Genomic DNA, 20990 nt, shown 5'->3' with positions numbered 1-20990 from the left:
TATTTTGAGCCAGAACTGCATTTTTGTGTAAAAAAATGTAATTTTTCATTTTCACTGCCCACTTGTATCAAAATTGGTGAAACCCCTGGGGGTTTGAAATGTACACTATACCCCTAGATGAATTCCCTGAGGGGTGTAGTTTGCAAAATGGGGTGACTTGTGGGGGGGTTCCACTGTATTGGTGCAACATAGCACCCACCATTCATTCCACCAGAATCTGTGCTGCAAAATCCAAAAATCACTCCTTCCCTTCTGAGTCCTGCCATGCACCCAACTGGTATTTTTTGGTCACATGTGAGGCATTGCCGTACTCGGGAGAAATTGGGGCACAGATTTTGGGGTGCTTTTTCTCCTTCATACCTTCTGAAAATGAAAAATTTTGAGCCAGAACTGCATTTTTGTGTAAAAAATGTAATTTTTCTTTTTCACTGCCCACTTGTATCAAAATTGGTGAAACCCCTGGGGGTTTTAAATGTACACTATACCCCTAGATGAATTCCCTGAGGGGTGTAGTTTGCAAAATGGGGTCACTTGTGGGGGGGTTCTACTGTATTGGTGCTTGGGGGGTCTTGCTAATGCGACATAGCACCCACCAAAATTCCACCAGAATCTGAGCTGCAAAATCCAAAAATCACTCCTTCCCTTTTGAGTCCTGCCATGCACCCAACTGGTATTTTTTGGTCACATGTGAGGCATTGCCGTACTCGGGAGAAATTGGGGCACAGATTTTGGGGTGATTTTTCTCCTTCATATCTTCTGAAAATGAAAAATTTTGAGCCAGAACTGCATTTTTGTGTAAAAAATGTAATTTTTCATGTTCACTGCCCACTTGTATCAAAATTGGTGAAACCCCTGGGGGTTTGAAATGTACACTATACCCCTAGATGAATTCCCTGAGGGGTGTAGTTTGCAAAATGGGGTGACTTGTGGGGGGTTCCACTGTATTGGTGCTTGGGGGGTCTTGCTAATGCGACATAGCACCCACCAAAATTCCACCAGAATCTGAGCCACAAAATCCAAAAATCACTCCTTCCGTTCTGAGTCCTGCCATGCACCCAACTGGTATTTTTTGGTCACATGTGAGGCATTGCCGTACTCGGAAGAAATTGGGGCACATATTTTGGGGTGCTTTTTCTCCTTCATACCTTCTGAAAATGAAAAATTTTGAGCCAGAACTGCATTTTTGTGTAAAAAAATGTAATTTTTCATTTTCACTGCCCACTTGTATCAAAATTGGTGAAACCCCTGGGGGTTTGAAATGTACACTATACCCCTAGATGAATTCCCTGAGGGGTGTAGTTTTCAAAATGGGGTGACTTGTGGGGGGGTTCCACTGTATTGGTGCTTGGGGGGTCTTGCTAATGCGACATAGCACCCACCAAAATTCCACCAGAATCTGAGCTGCAAAATCCAAAAATCACTCCTTCCCTTCTGAGTCCTGCCATGCACCCAACTGGTATTTTTTGGTCACATGTGAGGCATTGCCGTACTCGGGAGAAATTGGGGCACAGATTTTGGGGTGCTTTTTCTCCTTCATACCTTCTGAAAATGAAAAATTTTGAGCCAGAACTGCATTTTTGTGTAAAAAATGTAATTTTTCTTTTTCACTGCCCACTTGTATCAAAATTGGTGAAACCCCTGGGGGTTTTAAATGTACACTATACCCCTAGATGAATTCCCTGAGGGGTGTAGTTTTCAAAATGGGGTGACTTGTGGGGGGGTTCCACTGTATTGGTGCTTGGGGGGTCTTGCTAATGCGACATAGCACCCACCAAAATTCCACCAGAATCTGAGCCGCAAAATCCAAAAATCACTCCTTCCGTTCTGAGTCCTGCCATGCACCCAACTGGTATTTTTTGGTCACATGTGAGGCATTGCCGTACTCGGAAGAAATTGGGGCACATATTTTGGGGTGCTTTTTCTCCTTCATACCTTCTGAAAATGAAAAATTGTGAGCCAGAACTGCATTTTTGTGTAAAAAAATGTAATTTTTCATTTTCACTGCCCACTTGTATCAAAATTGGTGAAACCCCTGGGGGTTTGAAATGTACACTATACCCCTAGATGAATTCCCTGAGGGGTGTACTTTGCAAAATGGGGTGACTTGTGGGGGGGTTCCACTGTATTGGTGCAACATAGCACCCACCATTCATTCCACCAGAATCTGAGCTGCAAAATCCAAAAATCACTCCTTCCCTTCTGAGTCCTGCCATGCACCCAACTGGTATTTTTTGGTCACATGTGAGGCATTGCCGTACTCGGGAGAAATTGGGGCACAGATTTTGGGGTGCTTTTTCTCCTTCATACCTTCTGAAAATGAAAAATTTTGAGCCAGAACTGCATTTTTGTGTAAAAAAATGTAATTTTTCATTTTCACTGCCCACTTGTATCAAAATTGGTGAAACCCCTGGGGGTTTGAAATGTACACTATACCCCTAGATGAATTCCCTGAGGGGTGTAGTTTGCAAAATGGGGTGACTTGTGGGGGGGTTCCACTGTATTGGTGCTTGGGGGGTCTTGCTAATGCGACATAGCACCCACCAAAATTCCACCAGAATCTGAGCTGCAAAATCCAAAAATCACTCCTTCCCTTTTGAGTCCTGCCATGCACCCAACTGGTATTTTTTGGTCACATGTGAGGCATTGCTGTACTCGGGAGAAATTGGGGCACAGATTTTGGGGTGCTTTTTCTCCTTCATACCTTCTGAAAATGACAAATTTGGAGCCAGAACTGCATTTTTGTGTAAAAAAAATAATTTTTCATTTTCACTGCCCAGTTGTACCACAATTGGTGAAACCCCTGCGGGTTTGAAATGTACACTATACCCCTAGCTGAATTCCCTGAGGGGTGTAGTTTGCAAAATGGGGTCACTTGTGGGGGGGTTCCTAACTTTTAGCATGTTATGGTGCCTAGAAACCTACATGGTGCCTAAAAAATAATCTCATAAAAAGGAGGCTCCAAAATCAAGTAGGTGCTCCTTCTATTATGAAGCCTGTGGTTTGGTCACCGTGCACACTAGGGCCACATATAGGATATTTATGAAAACAAAAGAATTGGGGGAATCAATTTTTAGTCACATTTCTCTAGTAAAATGTACTGTGTTCCTTAGAAAAATGTATTAAAATTGCAAATCTGCAAAAAAAAAGAAATTTTGAAATTTCACCTACACTTTGTTTTAATTCCTGTGAAACACCTAAAGGGTTAACAAACTTCCAAAATGCTGTTTTGAATACTGTGAGGGGTGCAGTTTTTGAAATGGCATCATTTATGGGGGTGTCTCACATACAAGTCCCTCAAAGTCACATCAGAACTGAACTGGTCCCTAAAAAAATCAGTGTTTGAAATTTTCTTGAAAATTTGAGAATTTGCTATTCATATTGTAAGCCTCCTAGTGTCCCAAAAAATTAAAAGGAAGTTGAAATAATGATGTCAACATAAAGTAGACATATGGTCTATGTTAGTTATTCACTATTTTGAGTGGTAAGATTATTTGTCTCACAAGCAGAAAATTTAACATTTTGCAAATCGCTAAATTTTCCATTTTTTCACGATATTTTGGTATTTTTCACAAAAAAACACAGACTGTATCGACGAAAATTTACCACTAACTTGAAGTACAATGTGTCACGAAAAAACAATCTCAAAATCACTGGGATAAGTAAAAGCAAAAAAAAGTTATCCCCACTTAAGTGAGACATGTCAGAATTGAAAAAAAGGGCTCTGTCAGGAAGGCAAAAACAGGCTCTGTCAGGAAGGGGTTAAACGGTATTTAAAACGGTAATCTACTGCAATGTAAAGGCTCAGACCCGTTTTAAATTCCATTTCAAAATACCGGTTTTTAAAACGTTTAGGCAGTGTGAAAGCTGTATTATTATTTTCAAATATAAAAAATATTTTGGTTACCATATGTTAAATATGACATGTTTGTCTTTGCTGCCTTTATTACACCTATACCAACTACAACTCTCTGAAAGTCCATGAAATCTGTCATTACTGCATTTGTAAAGACAATTGCTGCCCATCTACAAATAAGAGATCTGCAAGCCTCAATGTGATTCGGTCTGTGTGACATTAATGTGTTCTATTCTCTCTGCATAGTTCCATCTCCTATGATTGGTGAGGGAGCCAGTCCCACTGTGCTGCTGGTGTCTGTGGCGGGAAGCATTGTCCTTGTGGTCATTCTCATCGCTGCCTTTGTCATAAGCAGAAGGTAGGTGGCCTACATCGCTGATTTCAGCCTTTAAAATGAATAGTGGCGTTTAAAAATACTGTTAAATTATTCACACGATGCTCTGTTGGGAAAATCTTCAGAGATGGCGATGAAAACAGCAAGTCGCAAAACTACAACAAAAATCCTGCATTTTTTATTGTGTTTGCTTTCCAAGTGAAAACAACATTATTTTTTAAAACCTAACTCCCTACGTACATAGATATATATTAGCTCAGAATGGATTATATCCTGCACCCCGCGAGAGGCTGCCAGTAACATACAGCAATTAGGCCCACAACTATAGGAGAATAAATAAGATAATTAAGAGCTCAGCAACTGCTGCCAATAGAAGCTTGGTAATGTTATAATCTATTATTATATTCTATCAGCCAAACTAGTTGAACCGGAATATTTATTTTTCTTTTGAATAAAAAAAAAGGTCATATTTAAGACGTTTTTGAGAAACATTTTTTTCCCCGAAGGGATACAAAGATCGCTTAATCCTTTGAGAACCAACATCTCATGTGCCAAAAATCCGCTAAAAATGCCAGCGTCGCTCACATTTGTTATGTAAATTCAAATATAAAATGTTGTGTAAAAAAAAAAACATATATTTTTCCTATATAAGGTAAACATTACAGGTCATTCTGATGAATAAAAAATGCTTATTTGCCAATTTCCACACCTATTTTGACAAATTCACTTGACACGTAGAGGGTTAATGCAGACCAAACTTAGCACCTTCCTCTCCTGGATAGAGTTCAAACCTAAAACAAAGAGAAAGTCTCTGATTAGCATCTAAACACAGCATTCACAATACAAACCCCTACCAAGAGCTTTCTTCGCCCCAGCACGAAAGCAGCAGTAGAAGCAGACTGCCATTTAGCACAATGTCTGCAGCTGGAAACCTGCTTCAGATGGAAAATAACTTCTAATAATTCCTGAGCTTCCTATTTCAGGACATTTGTGTCTCCATCTTCACAGCGTTTATAGATAGAGACGAGTATGAGACACGTCCGCCTTTGATGTCTTTCGTAAGCAAGACACCTAGCGCAGCCGGAATACATAATATCCAACCTCTCTCAGGGTCACTCTTGCTGTGTGAGATTGTAACTTCTCATGTGTGAAAGACACTCGTACAATTTATTAATGTAGGAGATTGTCAGCACATCTCGATCTCCAGCTAACAACAAAGAATTGGCCCTCAGCGAATCACTTTATCCGAAAATAAAACGGCGACTATTTGGGCTTTTCTTGATTTTTCCTTTCATGTTAGGCGCAGAGCTGAGTGTGACACAGCCAGGGACGTGCACAAATGGCAGACTCGTGGCTCCTAATGCGGATTCGCACAGATATTCCTCATCCGATTAATATAATATTGCATACTGTGTGGATTCCTGTTGTAAAGCCAAACAGCTTTAGGCAAAGTTAAACCAAACCTCCAGGGTTACGGTGTTAAATATTTCATTTTGTTAAATGTAACAACATTGAAGGAAATGGCAATGATTGTAATCTGTGGGTCATGTTGTGATTGTCAGCGTACAGGAATGTTTGTCTGAAAGGATGAAACACATTCCGCCAAAACATTCATAGCACAATGTATAGAGGACATTCTGATGAGTGTGCAGCCTGCTGGGGTGTACTATAAATCTGTACACAGTACCCTCTCTGTCCTACGTGCATTTGCTTCAAAAGTGATAAAATGGAGAGTGATAAACAATCAGCCAATCAGCTCCTACCTGCCTGGTCACAGACTGTGTTTGAAAAATGTCAGGCAGGAGCTGATTGGTTGGTTCTTTATCACTCTCCATTTTATCACTTTTTGAAGCTTAGTGCATCTGTCCCATAGTGAGCTCATAATCTGTCTAATAAGACTTGTGCATTCCATGTGCGGTATACAGAACACTATTTTTTACCTTCACGTTTTCTAAAAACTGACCAATAGAGCTGGTCATAGAGACGTCGGTATAATTGGATGTTATACTGGACAGGGCCTTGCTAGAAGTTGACCAGAATCCAGGTTACAGTTGCTAGCACTGTGTCATTACCCTGCTGGACACTTCTTAGCATTTATTCCTGTTCACTTTAATGAGGTTATGTAAGCTGCTGACAGAGAAGAAGGCAGATGGTGTCTCATGGCAGCTTGGCGCCCCAGAACACCAAAGCTGCTTTCTTAAGGGAGTTTTTCTGGAAGCTGTTTTTTAGTCAAGCAGTCTGGCATTAAAGGGTGCAAGTTTCTTGCCTTATATTAACTTTTTGTGTGCCAGGCCTGTGCTCACGTGCAGTCTAGTAAATGGCGCAGTACTGCAGCAAACCAGTTCTGTCTTTTTGGTTTGTTTAGACTAATTACAGACAAATATTGTTTTATATGAATTGCCGTATTTTGACATCCAGGGCACATTATTCTGCTGGATGTGAATCTCCTGCATACCATTTAATGTAAGCAGCGGAAATCCTCCTGAGCAGTATATGAACTGACTCTGTGGGGTGTGGAAATATCTTTTTTGTTTAATTATCTAATAGACACCATTAGAAGGAGGCAGTTCTGAGGGGTAGATGTACAGTATGAAGCCGTGATAAGGGAGGAAAAATGAACCAGAGGAGAAGTGGCAACCAATCAGCTGCTCTGTATAATTTTATATTATGCAAATTATAGATGTTACTTCAGTGCTGATTGGTTGCCATGGGCCACTTCCCCTCTGGCTCATAACTCCTCCCTTATCACTGCTTCATACATCTACCAGATCAGATGATCCCTTGTCATCCATCAGGGTCACTGCAGGGCTGATCAAAGTTGACCTGGCTTATACGTGCACCTTCTTTCATTGTGTGTACATGATGATGATGCATGAGGAAGGCTTCTCACACAAGGCTGCGATTTCACAATGCAGACACATACCAGTCTCTTGTGTATAGAACAGTCCTGTGGGAAAAGTTACCTCTGGGTTGACCCTCTCACCTGTTGGCTATTATGTGGAGGAGGGTGGAGTACTGCTGCTCTCTCTTGGCATTTTCTAGCTAAGGCTCTTGCAGACAGTGACTCCCCAGCAGTTGCCGAACTTGAAATGCTACTATCTCTCTTCCCTATAACAAGTTCAATTGCACGATGGGAGCCACAGGTCGCCTTTGTCTCCATTCATTTATTCCCGTTCATCAAATCATTTTCGGTTGATGAGCACTGCCATTATGAATCTTAATTATGAGATGAACCGGTCGGATGTCAGTAGCAGAGTGGCAGCTTTCCCCGTGGATCGCGCTGATGCTTAATGAAGAGCCCACAATGATGAGAGCAATGTCAGCTGGCAGTGTCCCTAGCACAGTCTTTAAAGGGTCACACAGGTGGCCGATGTGCACTGGGAAGCTATCATTAAATGCTCACAGCCTTCAATTAGTGATTTATCAGCAACCTTGTGTTCTTTAGACAAAGCCCCTTAGATACAGTATAATTACTGACTTCTATTCATACCAAACCTTCTTCTGTTTAAGCGCCTGTCTAAAATGTTGTTAGAATCCGTACAGGCTGGAACATTCCTAAAGCAAAAAGGAAGAAACAAAAAGCGTATTTAATAACATTGGGAACGCGTGCATTTACTTACGTTGCCGCTTTCTGTCTTGAAATATTTCTAACATTTGGTATGAGGAAGCAAAAGGTTACAGAATATTATATTGTATGCTTGTCATGATAACCGCTCCCAGCCATAGAGACTTTAACCCTACGAGTGCCGAGTGAATTTGGCAAAATAGGTGTGAAAATTGGCAAGCAAACATTTTTATTCATCATGATGACCTGTAATGTTTATCTTATATAGGAACAAAATGTTTGTTTAAGCAATATTTTTCTATTCGAATTTATATAACAAATGTGAGCGACGCTGGCATTTTTTTTTTTTTTTTGCGGATATTTTGCACACATCTCACAGAGATTTTGGCACTCAAAGGGTTAATGGAAGAACATAGAGTTCACTAAATGGTGTCTTGTAGTTTGCAGCGAGGTGCATGGGGTCCTGATCACTTTGTGTTTCACCCCTTCAGGCGGAGCAAGTACAGCAAAGCCAAGCAGGAAGCTGACGAAGAGAAGCATTTAAATCAAGGTAACGATTTTAAAATTTCAGCAGTTTGAAAATATGATAATATAAATAAAATAAAAGTGACATGATTTATATATAGACTCATGAAAAGTCATTTCATTTATACTTGATCTCTGAGTTATTCGTAATCTTTCATTTGAAATATGGCATTACATTGCTTTTCTGATGAGGCCCGAATTTGTTTTGGTGACTTATTCCACAGTAGTTTTCATCTTATCTTCTCTAGGCGTGAAAACCTACGTTGACCCATTTACGTATGAGGATCCTAACCAGGCAGTCCGTGAATTTGCAAAGGAGATTGATGCTTCTTGTATCAAGATTGAGAAAGTAATTGGCGTAGGTGAGTGGAGGAACCTGGAAGTGACAAGTTTTGATGAATTATTTATTGTTAAGACTGAGCAGACTATAAAACTGTGTTACTGGTATTCTAAATCAACTTTGTGTCTTAACAGGCGAGTTTGGAGAAGTGTGCAGTGGCCGTCTCAAGGTCCCAGCTAAAAGGGAAATTTATGTGGCTATCAAGACACTGAAAGCTGGTTACACGGATAAACAGAGGAGGGACTTTCTCAGCGAGGCCAGTATAATGGGCCAGTTCGATCACCCAAATATAATTCATCTGGAAGGCGTAGTCACTAAATGTAAGTGTTGTGCATCCCTATCTATCTATCCATCCCCATCCATTTATTGCAGGGATGGGGAACATTTGCCCGTCCAGCTGTAGTTGAACTATGTATCCAGCATGCCCTGCAACACTTTTAACATGGCCAAGTTGCAAAACTGTAGCAAGGCATGCTGGTAAAGCTGCATTGATATTAGGAATGTTTGTTTGTGCAGTCATACACAATTGACACTTTGCTATTCTCATACGAAGCCATCTGCCACCTGTCTATGGCCTGCAGTGCATGCCGCTAGGTGTAGCAGTCGGCAGGCCTTCAGACCGTCACATGATCCTAGCGAGTGCTGTATTATTTCCCCAGGTATCGCTGTCGAGAATGATGTATTACATCAAACTGACGTGCAGCTCTTTTCTGCAATATTTATAGGTGCCTGTCCTGTGGAACCTCCTTCGGTTTCCTGTGTATATTCAGCAGCATAATAGATCATCCCGTCACAGATACAAAATCTCTATGTGAAATGACAGATGGAACAACTACACATATACCTAGAGGAGCGGGAGCTCAGCCTAGACCAAGCCATCCATCCTGATGTCAGAGGGAAATGGCTTTGGTGACTCTGATACCCTCTCCATAGGCGAGGGTGGCGCGGGTATCTGAGATGTACGCAGAGCATCCTTGCTGCATAGGGAAATATTGCAGGGCTGTATAGGCATGAAGCAGATGGCAGCAACTCCTCTCTTTTTTTTGGACAGAAGGAAAACAAAGTCTGAAGCTTAACCTTCACTGGCACGTTTTCCCGTAGCATAGGACTCACAAGTGGCAACGGATGGCACATATTGGTCGAAGCAGCTTTCATTAAATCTCATTTGCAGTCATCTGCTGTGGCAGAAGCTTGTGCAATTGCACAGTGCAGCCGACAAACGTTTGCCGTACACTGTGTTTTCCTTCCCCTTGTTAATTTTCCGTTTTTATGTGAGACGCTGCTTTCCAGTTCTCCTTAGCAGCTAATGAATTCCACTTTTTTATGATTCCCATCTGCTTAAATATTTCCAGCTTTCCGTTAGCCCTCATGTTGGTTGACTGCGGCAGCATGGCAATGAGTTGCGGGCGGGGGCACGGATAACGGGCTCCGTGGCTGATTTTAGTACTGTTCGTTGGGAGGTGGGAATGGTGCGTGTGCGGTAAAACGCTGCTCCTAATTTTTCCTAGATGTTGCAAGCTTCTGATTTAGATTCCAGCAGTGTCTTATTACCATCTCGGTGACTTATGAAACCATAAAATCTGAATAAAGTCCTCGCATGCATGGCATTAAAATATGCCTGCTTGCTCTAATAGCAGCAAGAGAAGGGGAAAAATGTGTTGCATGAAAAATAGGGCTGTAAGACAGGAAAGTGCTTACATTTCCATACACATTTAGATTGTAATTATGCAAAGAAACAGACACCTACGATGAACTCCTCATGCGATCCATGCTTCATATACTAGGCCAGGAATGCAATAAAATGGTAATTTTAGTTAAAGGGAAGAAAATAGTTAAAGACAATAATTCAAAGCCAGGTAATGCGCAATATTTAGCATATGTAAGATATTCATTGTTAATTGTTGTATATCCCAGTTTATTCCAGTTATTAATGGTGTTGCAATCTTGTCTTTAAACAACAGGTAAGCCAGTCATGATTATCACAGAATACATGGAAAACGGCTCTTTGGACGCATTCCTTCGGGTGAGTTGATTGTCCTGTGTGCATAACATACATTTAAGGATTCACTTGGCTTGCATGCATGCTAGTTGTTTTACGCCAGCTGCTGACCGAAGTGCTGCCATTTATACTAGTTACCCATCATGCCACAGGCCCCAGGCATTAGCATGCTGGTGCTACAGGACTATTTTCAGTGTTATGCAGCATCTGTGATGAGGCTGCCACTTCATTTAACTGTGTTTAGTTAATAGTTACACAAACCAGACAATTTTTATGGCACATTCTGGTAAAAAGCAATTATGGTTTATGGTCCAGTTTCCTTACGTGTTACAACTTGCCTAAACTTGGCCTAAGCTGACCATCTTGAAAACACCTCGGTTGTAGTGTAGCATTGAATTAATAACAGCAAAGCAAGAAGCGTGTGATTAAAGCCCCATTATACAGTCTGCTATACAAATAGTTGCTCCTCGTAAAGCTTTAACATGTGAATTATCTTCAAAGGGAAGCTGTCACGTAGTCTAATGGGGTTGTTCAAGAGAGCTGGCAGCTCCATATTGCCCCGTTTATTCATTTCACTCTGCCGCTTCATGGGGGGTGGTATGGGTGATTTAATAAATACATTTGAATATATAATAAAAATGGTGACATGTCTCAGGCATTGGTAAGGTGCAGTTTGTGGTTACCATTTCTAGAGCAGAACTAAAGTCCATACATATAGGGTGAGATTTAATAGGATGAGAGAATCAGAAAGTGAGAGATTTGGTGAGAAATCTCCAGGATTTTTTTTTCAAGCGGCAATCATTTACACTGCAAAACCAGTGTGATTTTGCAGTGTAAATGATTGCCGCTTTTAAAAAAAACCTGGAGATTTCTAACCAAATCTCTCACTTTCTGAATCTCTCGTCCTATTACATTTCACCCACAAGCTTTAGTCTACTTGATAAGTGAGAAGCAATGTCTCTTCCCGCGTATCTGATCTGTTAGACAGCAGCAGACCCTGGACCAACCTACTTGTCTCTGCGCTCTACTGTATGTATCGTATAACTAATTTGGAGCTTTTCTTTCAGAAGAATGACGGCAGGTTCACGGTGATCCAACTGGTAGGAATGCTGCGTGGTATTGGATCCGGCATGAAATATCTCTCGGACATGAGTTATGTACACCGGGATCTGGCTGCTCGGAATATACTGGTCAATAGCAACCTGGTGTGTAAAGTCTCTGACTTTGGCATGTCCCGTGTTCTGGAGGATGATCCTGAGGCAGCATATACAACCAGGGTAAGCAGGGACATCTAGTCTAATCCTTCTGAGCAGCATCACCAGCGGTGTTTGGATTATCAACCGCATACAGATGTGGCCACGCTCATCGTTGCCGCTCCAATCGCTAAGTTCAACTCATGCATCTAATTTGCTCCCACGACTCATGGAAACACATTAAGCGGCAATATAGCAGTGTGGCAATTCCGCGCCACGTGTGCAAATTTGGCGCCGCAAGCAAGAGCAAGCAGTGGCGATTGGGCAACGATGGGGGAAATTTACAGAGATGGAAGTTCTCTTTGACATGGGATGTTGCTGTGGGCAATCAATCAGATAATATTGATTATCTTCTAGAAGGTGCTAAATACATATGTAGATTCTGATTGGTTGCCCATAGCAACATCCCATGTGAAATAGAACTCCAATCTTCGTAAATCTCCCCCAGTCAGCGTGGCTACATCTGTAGCTCTATATAATATATTACAGCATTGTTAAGTTTCCTTTGGTCTTAATTAATTTTGTACTCAACATAAACATAGCGTAGGTCATACTTGCTGCAGTCACCCAGTTGATTAAAGTTGTTGTGCCGGGTGTCCAATGACTGAATTCATGCTGAATTGCATCAATGTAGCCACACCTCCCACTGCACAATGCCGGTAACTTCAACATTGCATACCGGGGGGGGGGGGGCATGACTATGATGATGCAGTCATTATACCAAGCACCCACTTGCAGCCTGTTCATTACATCACACCCTTTCCACGCCCACTATATCAGACCACGCCCCCCCTCCCACATCTTCAGTTGCAGCCAGAAAGCCGCCAACTAGGGCATAGGCTCACATGAATGTTACAATTAGCATTAGCTGGGTCTCATGCACATCTGCAGAGATATCTTGGGGTATATCATCGGCAATGCATCTGGCCTCATATATATACAATGTGCAGAACCTTGTTTCCATGCCGCATTCCATGGTCTCCATAACTTGCAGTTTACATAAACAGCTTGAAAGTCGAACAAAAAAGTACTCAGGAGAAGGAGGGGGACGGTGTGGGAAGGGAACACACTTTGTGCATTACCACAACAATTAGGTGTATCAGTGGCAGGATCTCAGCCAAGTGAATCCAGCAAAGATAAAAATCAAGGAGTTCCTTTACAAAGTTAACCAGGCACTGAGGCCTGCTAAGGAAGCCAAGCCCTTGTTGGCTGTTCCATTAATTGAAGGCATACCAGCACGGATCTTGTTGCATATGATCTGTAACACCTTCACTGCTGAAGTGCAGCATAAGTCACCGCTGCTGAGGCACTTGGCTTAAGTTATACAACATAGTCTGTTAATAAATAAATGGCATAGTGACAGCTTGACCACAGGCCATATCTGTCACTTGCAGTCACCTTTCTGTAAGACAGACTAGATGCGCAATTGATTAGGCCTGCAGCTGTCAGTATGTGTTGAGGTGAGAAATACACCACAAGACATATTTATTTTCATTACATAGCCCATGTTAAAAGGAAGAACAATTTGATAGGGTGTAGTCCTCCGTACTAGCCATGATAGCTGTTTAAGGGCCAGATGTATCAAGCATCAACATGTGATCAAATGGAGAGTGATAAACAACCAGCCAATCAGCTCCTAACTGCCATGTTACAAGCTGGGTTTGAAAAATGAAAGGTAGATGCTGATTGGCTGGTTGTTTATTACTCTCCACTTTTTGAAGCTTGATACATCTGTCCCTTAAGGGTCTAATTATAATGTACAGCTTGGTAGGTTTCCTACCAAGGAGCAATATGTAATGAAATACTGAGTAAGGAACACGATGTACTTCTTGTTTTACCCAAACTCCTGGCTCTCTGCACCATGGTAAATCTAAGCCGATTTTCCACACTTTCTGGATTTACATTTCTGCTTCCAAGACAAGAATCCTAAGCAGGGAATCTGGAGAGAGATTTACACAGTCTGACATGGGGAACCTATAGATTGCAGAGCTGTTATTTTCTGTTCGCCATGCAGTCTGTAATATACTCGACCACCTGATGTGGGTAGGATGTCAGATATAAGGGACTCCTAATCTAGCTATTTGGTGCGCTCTCTGTATCCGATGTGCATTTATGTATTGCTAATCTTGCTGCTTGAACCATATAGTGTTTCCAAGATGGCTGCCTTACCCGTTGTTGCCTAGGATGAATGATTTGGAAATGAATAATGATATTGTTTAGTATTTTGTCTTGCTCTATGTTAGATTTATAATTGTGCTGCATATGTTGTATTTCCTTATAGTAATTATTGTAGTTCTGCCTCACCTTCATTGTTTTACATGTTACCTTTACATGTAAAGCACCTAGGAGTCCTGATGGAGAAATGCACTATAAATTCAATAATCATACATAATTGCACAGTAAAGGATCAAGGCTATGTAATTAGGTGACAAAAATATTGTAAAGTTTTATTTGCAAAAAGGAAGAGTGACTAAGCCAGTCATGTGACCAAGTAGGGTTATCGGCATGCCTGGTGCTTTCTCCGCTGAGCCTTCTGTGCATTTTGCAGGGAGGAAAAATCCCAATCCGATGGACTGCACCGGAGGCGATCGCGTATAGGAAATTCACATCGTCCAGTGATGTATGGAGCTATGGAATCGTCATGTGGGAAGTCATGTCGTACGGCGAGAGGCCTTATTGGGACATGTCCAATCAAGATGTAAGTATTTTTTCTATGCCAGATCGCAGCACAAGTCTACAAATTAAGATATACTTTAACGTCCTCTCATTTTGCTGTTTGTGTATGAACAAGAGACCTAAAATTAAATGACAGCTGTTGTATGTGTGTGAATCCCTGATTGGAGCTTTTAATTGGTTGTTCTGCTAGTGATGTCACAACAGGGATACCTATGGCTTGATGATATGACATCACTGCAAAAACCCTAAGCTTTAGACAGGATTAATAATATTACGGCATTACTTGATGTGTCATTAACACACCACTGATAAAAGCTGCATTGTAAAGCACTGTGAGCTTGTTGTAATTATCTCTTGCGCCAATAACATGACTGTCTCTAGGGGACATTAAAAAAATAATTCACTAAATGGCCCTCTTTAAATTATGCATATCTTTTTTTTTAAGTGTACCATCTGTATAGCCTCATAAGGGATCACATTCAGACAGCTGTCTCTGGGTGACCCACTGAAACCTAAGAATAGTTGCAAGGGAAATAGCTAGCATTGTGTTTTATGCATGCACAATAAGAAGGAAGAAGATGCAAGATTTAGACTCTCTTGGTTTCCTTGAGTAGAACATTCAAAGTGGGATCCCATAGTATATCTGGAATCTGCATTGTGTAAAGGTTTCCTCTGTCCTGGAAGGCACATTGGAGATATTTTTACCCCATTCTCTCATGCTGAGAAGTCGTCAAGCGGGCAGACCCTATCCAGGTGCGTCTGGAAATACGATGCTCTCATGCCTGCTAAAAGGAGGGATAGCCTAGGATATATAATAAGAGGGTCAGCTGGTCCGACACATCCTGAAACATAAGACAGAAAGGGATAGTCCAGACAATTTGAGCTTTATCACCAGATAAATTAGTGACTGCACTCTTTTAGTGCCATTTAAATTGATTGCTGTACTTCACTGAGCTATCTCAGCCCATGCACCGTGCACATGAAATCAGTTGTTTTACCAGAGAGCATTCTATTAATTTTGTTATGTATTTATCATATACATATTGGCCCTTATTCAGATCTGATCGCAGTACAAATTTGTTCTCAAAACGGGCAAAACCATGTGCACTGCAGGTGGGGCAGATGTAACATGTATAGAGAGAGTTAGATTTGTGTGAGTTATTTTGTTTCTGTACAGGGTAAATACTGGCTGCATTATTTTTACACTGCAATTTAGATTTCAGTTTCAACACACCCCACCCAAATTAAACTCTCTCTGCACATGTTACATCTGCCCCACCTGCAGTGCACACGGTTTTGCCCATTTTGAGAACACATTTGAACTGCGATCAGATCTGAATAAGGGCCATTGTGCAACACTGTAAAGATATTCATTTACAATAATTTTCAATGGAGCTTACTCTCTACATTCCCTACCAATCAAGACGCACTAGGGTTAACAGTATGTCTTTGGAGTACAAAAGAAAACTGGAGCACATGGCTTACCAACTGACACACTGAGAGAACATATAAACTCAACACCGACTTATTTGTGCCAACCTAACATACATATATTGTAACTGCAATATATTTCTCTAACTTCTATTTAAGGTTATCAAAGCCATAGAAGAAGGGTATCGTCTTCCTCCGCCCATGGACTGTCCCATTGCCCTGCATCAGCTCATGCTGGACTGCTGGCAGAAGGAACGCAGTGACCGGCCAAAGTTTGGACAGATTGTTAGCATGCTAGACAAGCTCATCCGAAACCCGAACAGTTTAAAGAAGACAGGATTGGAAGGCTCAAGGTTGGTGTACAGCAATTCTACAGCTGCCTGATACTGCACCGTACTCAGCAGAACAACAGTACAGGAACAGGGCTTATTAATTAATACTCTCTAGCCATAATGATGCATTTTACATTCTAAGTCCCAATGGGGAGATCCCATCACACAGTCAATCAGCACTTCAGCCTGTTAAATTATTCAAGTAGTAGTGAAGTATAACAGGAACTGTTTAATCCCTCCCTTCTCTTGACCCTGAATCAGACTCCGATCAGTTTACATTTGTAACCACACTAAAATGACTTTTAAGTATCTGTGTTTATAGATATTGATTAGATACTTGAGAAGAAGTGAAATTCTTCTGGGCGGTCACAGAGGAGGCTCACAGCGAACAAATGATTGGCCCTATTGTATAGAATTATGGGGGTGATTCAGGTTGGTTTTGCAAAAGCAAAGTCTTTCTTTAATGGACAAAACCACGTGCACTGCAGGTGGGGCTGATGTAACATGTGCAGGGAGTTAGATTTGGGTGAGTTATATTGTTTCTGTGCAGGGTAAATACTGGCTTACACTGCAATTCAGATTTCAGTTTGAACACACCCCACCCAAATGTAACTCTCTGCACCTGTTACATCTCCCCCACCTGCAGTGCACATGCTTTTGCCCATTAAAGAGAGATTTTGCTTTTGCGAGATGAACTGAATTAGGCCCTATATGCTTCCAAGCTACTGTCCATGCGCCAACTAGCTCTGTGATTCCATACAATACCGCTAAGATGGGTTAAAAAAAGAGAGAGAGAGGGAACACTGTATATTAAGCGTTTCTGAAACTTGATCCATGAGTTAGATTGTGGTGTACAAAGGGCTAATATCAGTTAGGTGCCAGCCAGTGTGTGTCAGGGCTTACTGAACTGTAATTTTGTGTTACGCTACTGCTTAAAGCGTGTAGACACTTGCACACTTGACTTTTTCCTCTTTCCAACATAAAATATGTTCTGCGCTCATTGTGTTTCTAGCTTGCACTTAAAAGAGAACCTGATTTCTTGCTCTGTATGAGTGAAAAACCCACAGCAGTTGTCTGGCCTTTATGTGCATCAGCTACAGGATATGTTACTAATCATGGCAGTGAATCTGCTAAAGCAATTACCCCAAAGGTCCAGCATAGAGTGAATGGCGGAGAATAACATTCCTCAAACCCAGCATCAAAGACCCCCTTATTCTAGACAATTCCATCGTATGGACTGTTCAGGAACATGTTGATTAAAGAGCGGATTATCTCCCCTGCAAGCTGGGCTTTGTCTGCTCTTAGAGAACTTGGCGAGGATCTAGTTGATTGGGCTGCGTGAGCTCCATATAAGCTGTATAAGTACAGGAAGGCTGATTAGAACATAACTCATACACTGTATAATGGGAATGTGTAGAAGGCTTTGCTCGCACAAGTCCACCCAGGATTTCCATAGTAGGAGTACAGCCCCATGTCTACTCACCAATACCTATATTCTTGAGGCGGTATACATTATTATCCCCACATATCAGGAATGCTATCACCTGTGGTGGAATATTATAACAGCTGCAAATTATGCATGTAATATTTATTTAACTAGTATTTTTACCTCTCCTGCAGAACAAACACTGCTCTTCTAGACCCCAGTTCACCCGAATGGTCCCAGGTGGTCTCTTTGGTGGATTGGCTGCAGGCCATTAAAATGGACAGATACAAAGATAACTTCACAGCAGCTGGGTACACCAACTTGGAAGCAGTCGTCCTTGTGAACCAAGAGTGAGTATACACACTATTCTGTAGCATTACCACATGGCTGTTAAGAGGGGGTGCCTCGTCATGCCCTATTCTAAAATGGCTCCTCCATCGCTCCTTTCCCACGGACATCACAGTGGTTGTGTCCTCCACCTACGGCCTTTGAGACAGGTCCTGTCCCCCAGGTATCCACCTCCATATTCCATCCAGAGCATGGGACTAGCAGGGGTCAGCATGGCGGGTGAGAGAGAAGCAGTATAATGGGTAAACAGTATTCATTTGTAGAGATGACACTATGGATGGTCTGCTGGTCATTGATGGAGCATGTTGGGTGATCCGAGGGTAGTACATTTAATATGCTGCACTTCAGTGCCCCCGGTTTATAAGGTGGCACACAGGTATATCATATCTCCCAACTGTCCAGCATTTGTCCAGACCAACCTTGTTTTCAGGGGCTATCCTGCCATATCAACCGCAAGCCTCAGTGTCCTGCAGGGGTGAAAACTTGGGGACAGCGGGACATGCGCACGGCATCTGTTAAGAATACGAGATGATCCTGGGGGCAACTCAGCATCTCCTAGAGTGCTGGGGACACCCTGTCCTAGGGTCTGTAAGGATAACTTTACTAGAAAAGCATCTAGTGAGATATGTTGGGATTCATGCTTTATTATTGGTGGCCTATAATGGTATACCGGCCTTTTAACAACTTTTCCCTTTTGTATGTTCTGTTTAGTGACCTAACCCGGATTGGTATCACTTCCCCTGCACACCAGAACAAGATCCTGAGCAGCGTCCAGGGAATGAGGACCCAGATGCAACAGATGCAAGGCCGGATGGTTCCTGTTTGAAGTAACGGGACAAAGTTACACGCTCAGAACTCTTGAAAAAAAATTAGTTTACCTCATCCATGCACTTTAATTGATGAACTGCACTTTTTTTTATTAGCCTCACCCCATTGGACAGAGACTTTAATTATCAAAGGTGTGAGGTGAAACCCATTCAACACAAAAACAAATTAGTCATTTGTGCCACACTTACAGTAGACCATGCATCAGGAGGATACAGGCATCCATTGAAAAAGGACTGGGCGCTCATGTTGCTGGATTCATATGATGTACAAGGCTTCAGTCATCTCATTGTGGATTGTTTTTGCATGTCACATGGACATCTTTTTTTGGAATGGGTGCAAACATTACTCAGTAGGTGCGGGCAAATGAAATAACCATGTCTTCTATTGCTGGAGATACAGACAATTGTTGTGAGCAGAACGAACCATTGGGAGCTGGATCCTGAGTGTCTTTGGCAGATTTAAGGATCCTGCGGTCATGTGCTGGATTGGAAAATGGTATCAGGAATGTCCTTGGTTCTGCCGGATGTGTGTTTCTACTACCTAATGGCACCAATGTAGGAAAGCATATAAAGGTGCGTATTTATTTCTGTTGGCATAGCATTACTAGGCCCCAGTCCCATGGCTTGCTCTAGGGTTCAGTATACAAGCAGCACAGCAAGTGATTTCTTTTCCCGCCACTTTCATGTTTTTAAGATTTAGCACAAGTTAGGGAGGACTTTTATTTGATCAGAACCAACAATCAGAGCAGTTGATGGTGGGTGATATGAATTATTGAACATTCTAACATCAGTAGTTTGATGCTTTTCATAGATTACTTGGCTAGTCATAATTGAATTAAGCATAGAATCCTTTATGGAATGCAGAAATATTGTATTTGTCCTGTAAATGGTAGCCGTCTGAAGATTTGCCTTCTTTCCTCCCTCAGAGAACCGCACTCCTGCTTCCTACACTTATCCATGGTGAGCTCACGGTCCACAGACACAACTGAACTGAAGCCAAAATGATTTTTTTTTTTCAAACTTCAGAGAGGCTTCCGCAGACTTCCTATGTCACAGACACAGCTGCTATTACTCCAGCAAGGAAAAAAAAAAAGTTCCAGCAGGTCTTCCTGTGTACTTCATGCCCAACAAAAACCTGCCTCGTGAGAGGCCACACTATAAGGACAATGGAAATCATTTGATGTTTACTATTGATGCCATGTTTTCAGGCCAGCATTTTGTGTTTGCCTTCAGTAAATGGTGTTACTGAGGCCAGGCATTCTCCATTTTATTTTCTCCAATAAAGGGAATAAAGGCACTTCAGATGCTGACCCAAGACGAAGGTTTCTTTTGTTACACTGAATACTAAAGACAGCAGGACAATGGCCAGAGCATACATGAGGCAGATCACTAAGGAGTTAATGTATGCCAAACTACAACCGTAACAATGCGCCAATGGGACTTATGGGCTATCCATAAGGTAACGAATGCTGATGCACTCCGATCAAGGCCTGCTCCTCCTCTGTAACGGCCTCCAATGTAATATGACATTCCTTTCCAGAAACAAATATATATATATATATATATATATATATATATATATATATATATATGCAATACATCTGTTTCAGCATCTTACTGGTAACAGTGACAACCAGACAGAGCTGCCATTTAAGTATATATATATATATATATATATATATATATATATATATATATATATATATATATATATATATATATACACTTATGTTTATGTGATTAACCCTTTGTGTTCGTCCGACATCATGATGCACCTCTGTGCTGTCAGACTGACCACAATGAGGGTATGGGAACAGCAGGAACTCTTGTTGCCAACAAGACTACTTTAGTGAGTTTTATCACCAGAGCCTATTGCCCTCCCTATAGAGACCCCATGTGTGAGCTGTTACAACCAGTGATGCTAAGAATATTATCAACAATGATGGTATTAATTAAATTGCTGCCAGCTGTAATGGATTTTGATAAGTGTGTAGGCCAGGGTAGCGAGCATGTCACAAAATCAGATCAGGTTTCTTCCATTCTGTAACACAGATGTTGAAAAGTCTTGTAAATTATGTAAA

The 20990-nt window shown here is 41.6% G+C and overlaps 1 protein-coding gene across 4 annotated transcripts in view; it reads left to right on the top strand.

The window, feature by feature from the left end:
- The window catches only part of EPHA4 (EPH receptor A4), a 65985-nt gene extending 45424 nt beyond the window's left edge, over positions 1–20561 (top strand). The window contains exons 8-18 of one of the 4 annotated variants that reach the window (XM_083178066.1): positions 4100–4211; positions 8244–8302; positions 8505–8639; positions 8752–8937; positions 10579–10640; positions 11687–11893; positions 14418–14567; positions 16136–16329; positions 17929–18084; positions 18794–19482; positions 19836–20561. In XM_083178066.1, coding sequence (XP_083034192.1) covers positions 4100–4211; positions 8244–8302; positions 8505–8639; positions 8752–8937; positions 10579–10640; positions 11687–11893; positions 14418–14567; positions 16136–16329; positions 17929–18084; positions 18794–18908 — 1376 coding nt within the window. In that variant the 3' untranslated portion in view covers positions 18909–19482; positions 19836–20561. Of the gene's footprint in view, positions 1–4099; positions 4212–8243; positions 8303–8504; positions 8640–8751; positions 8938–10578; positions 10641–11683; positions 11894–14417; positions 14568–16135; positions 16330–17928; positions 18085–18793; positions 19483–19835 lie in introns of all 4 variants that reach the window. The other 3 variants (XM_083178068.1, XM_083178065.1, XM_083178067.1) reach the window with 3 other exon arrangements.
- The last annotated feature ends 429 nt before the right edge of the window (positions 20562–20990 follow it).

The sequence above is a fragment of the Crinia signifera genome, chromosome 3 (assembly GCF_055691185.1).
Source record: "Crinia signifera chromosome 3, ASM5569118v1, whole genome shotgun sequence".
Classification (NCBI taxonomy): Eukaryota; Metazoa; Chordata; class Amphibia; order Anura; family Myobatrachidae; genus Crinia; species Crinia signifera.
This window is presented reverse-complemented; position numbering and strand designations above follow the sequence as displayed.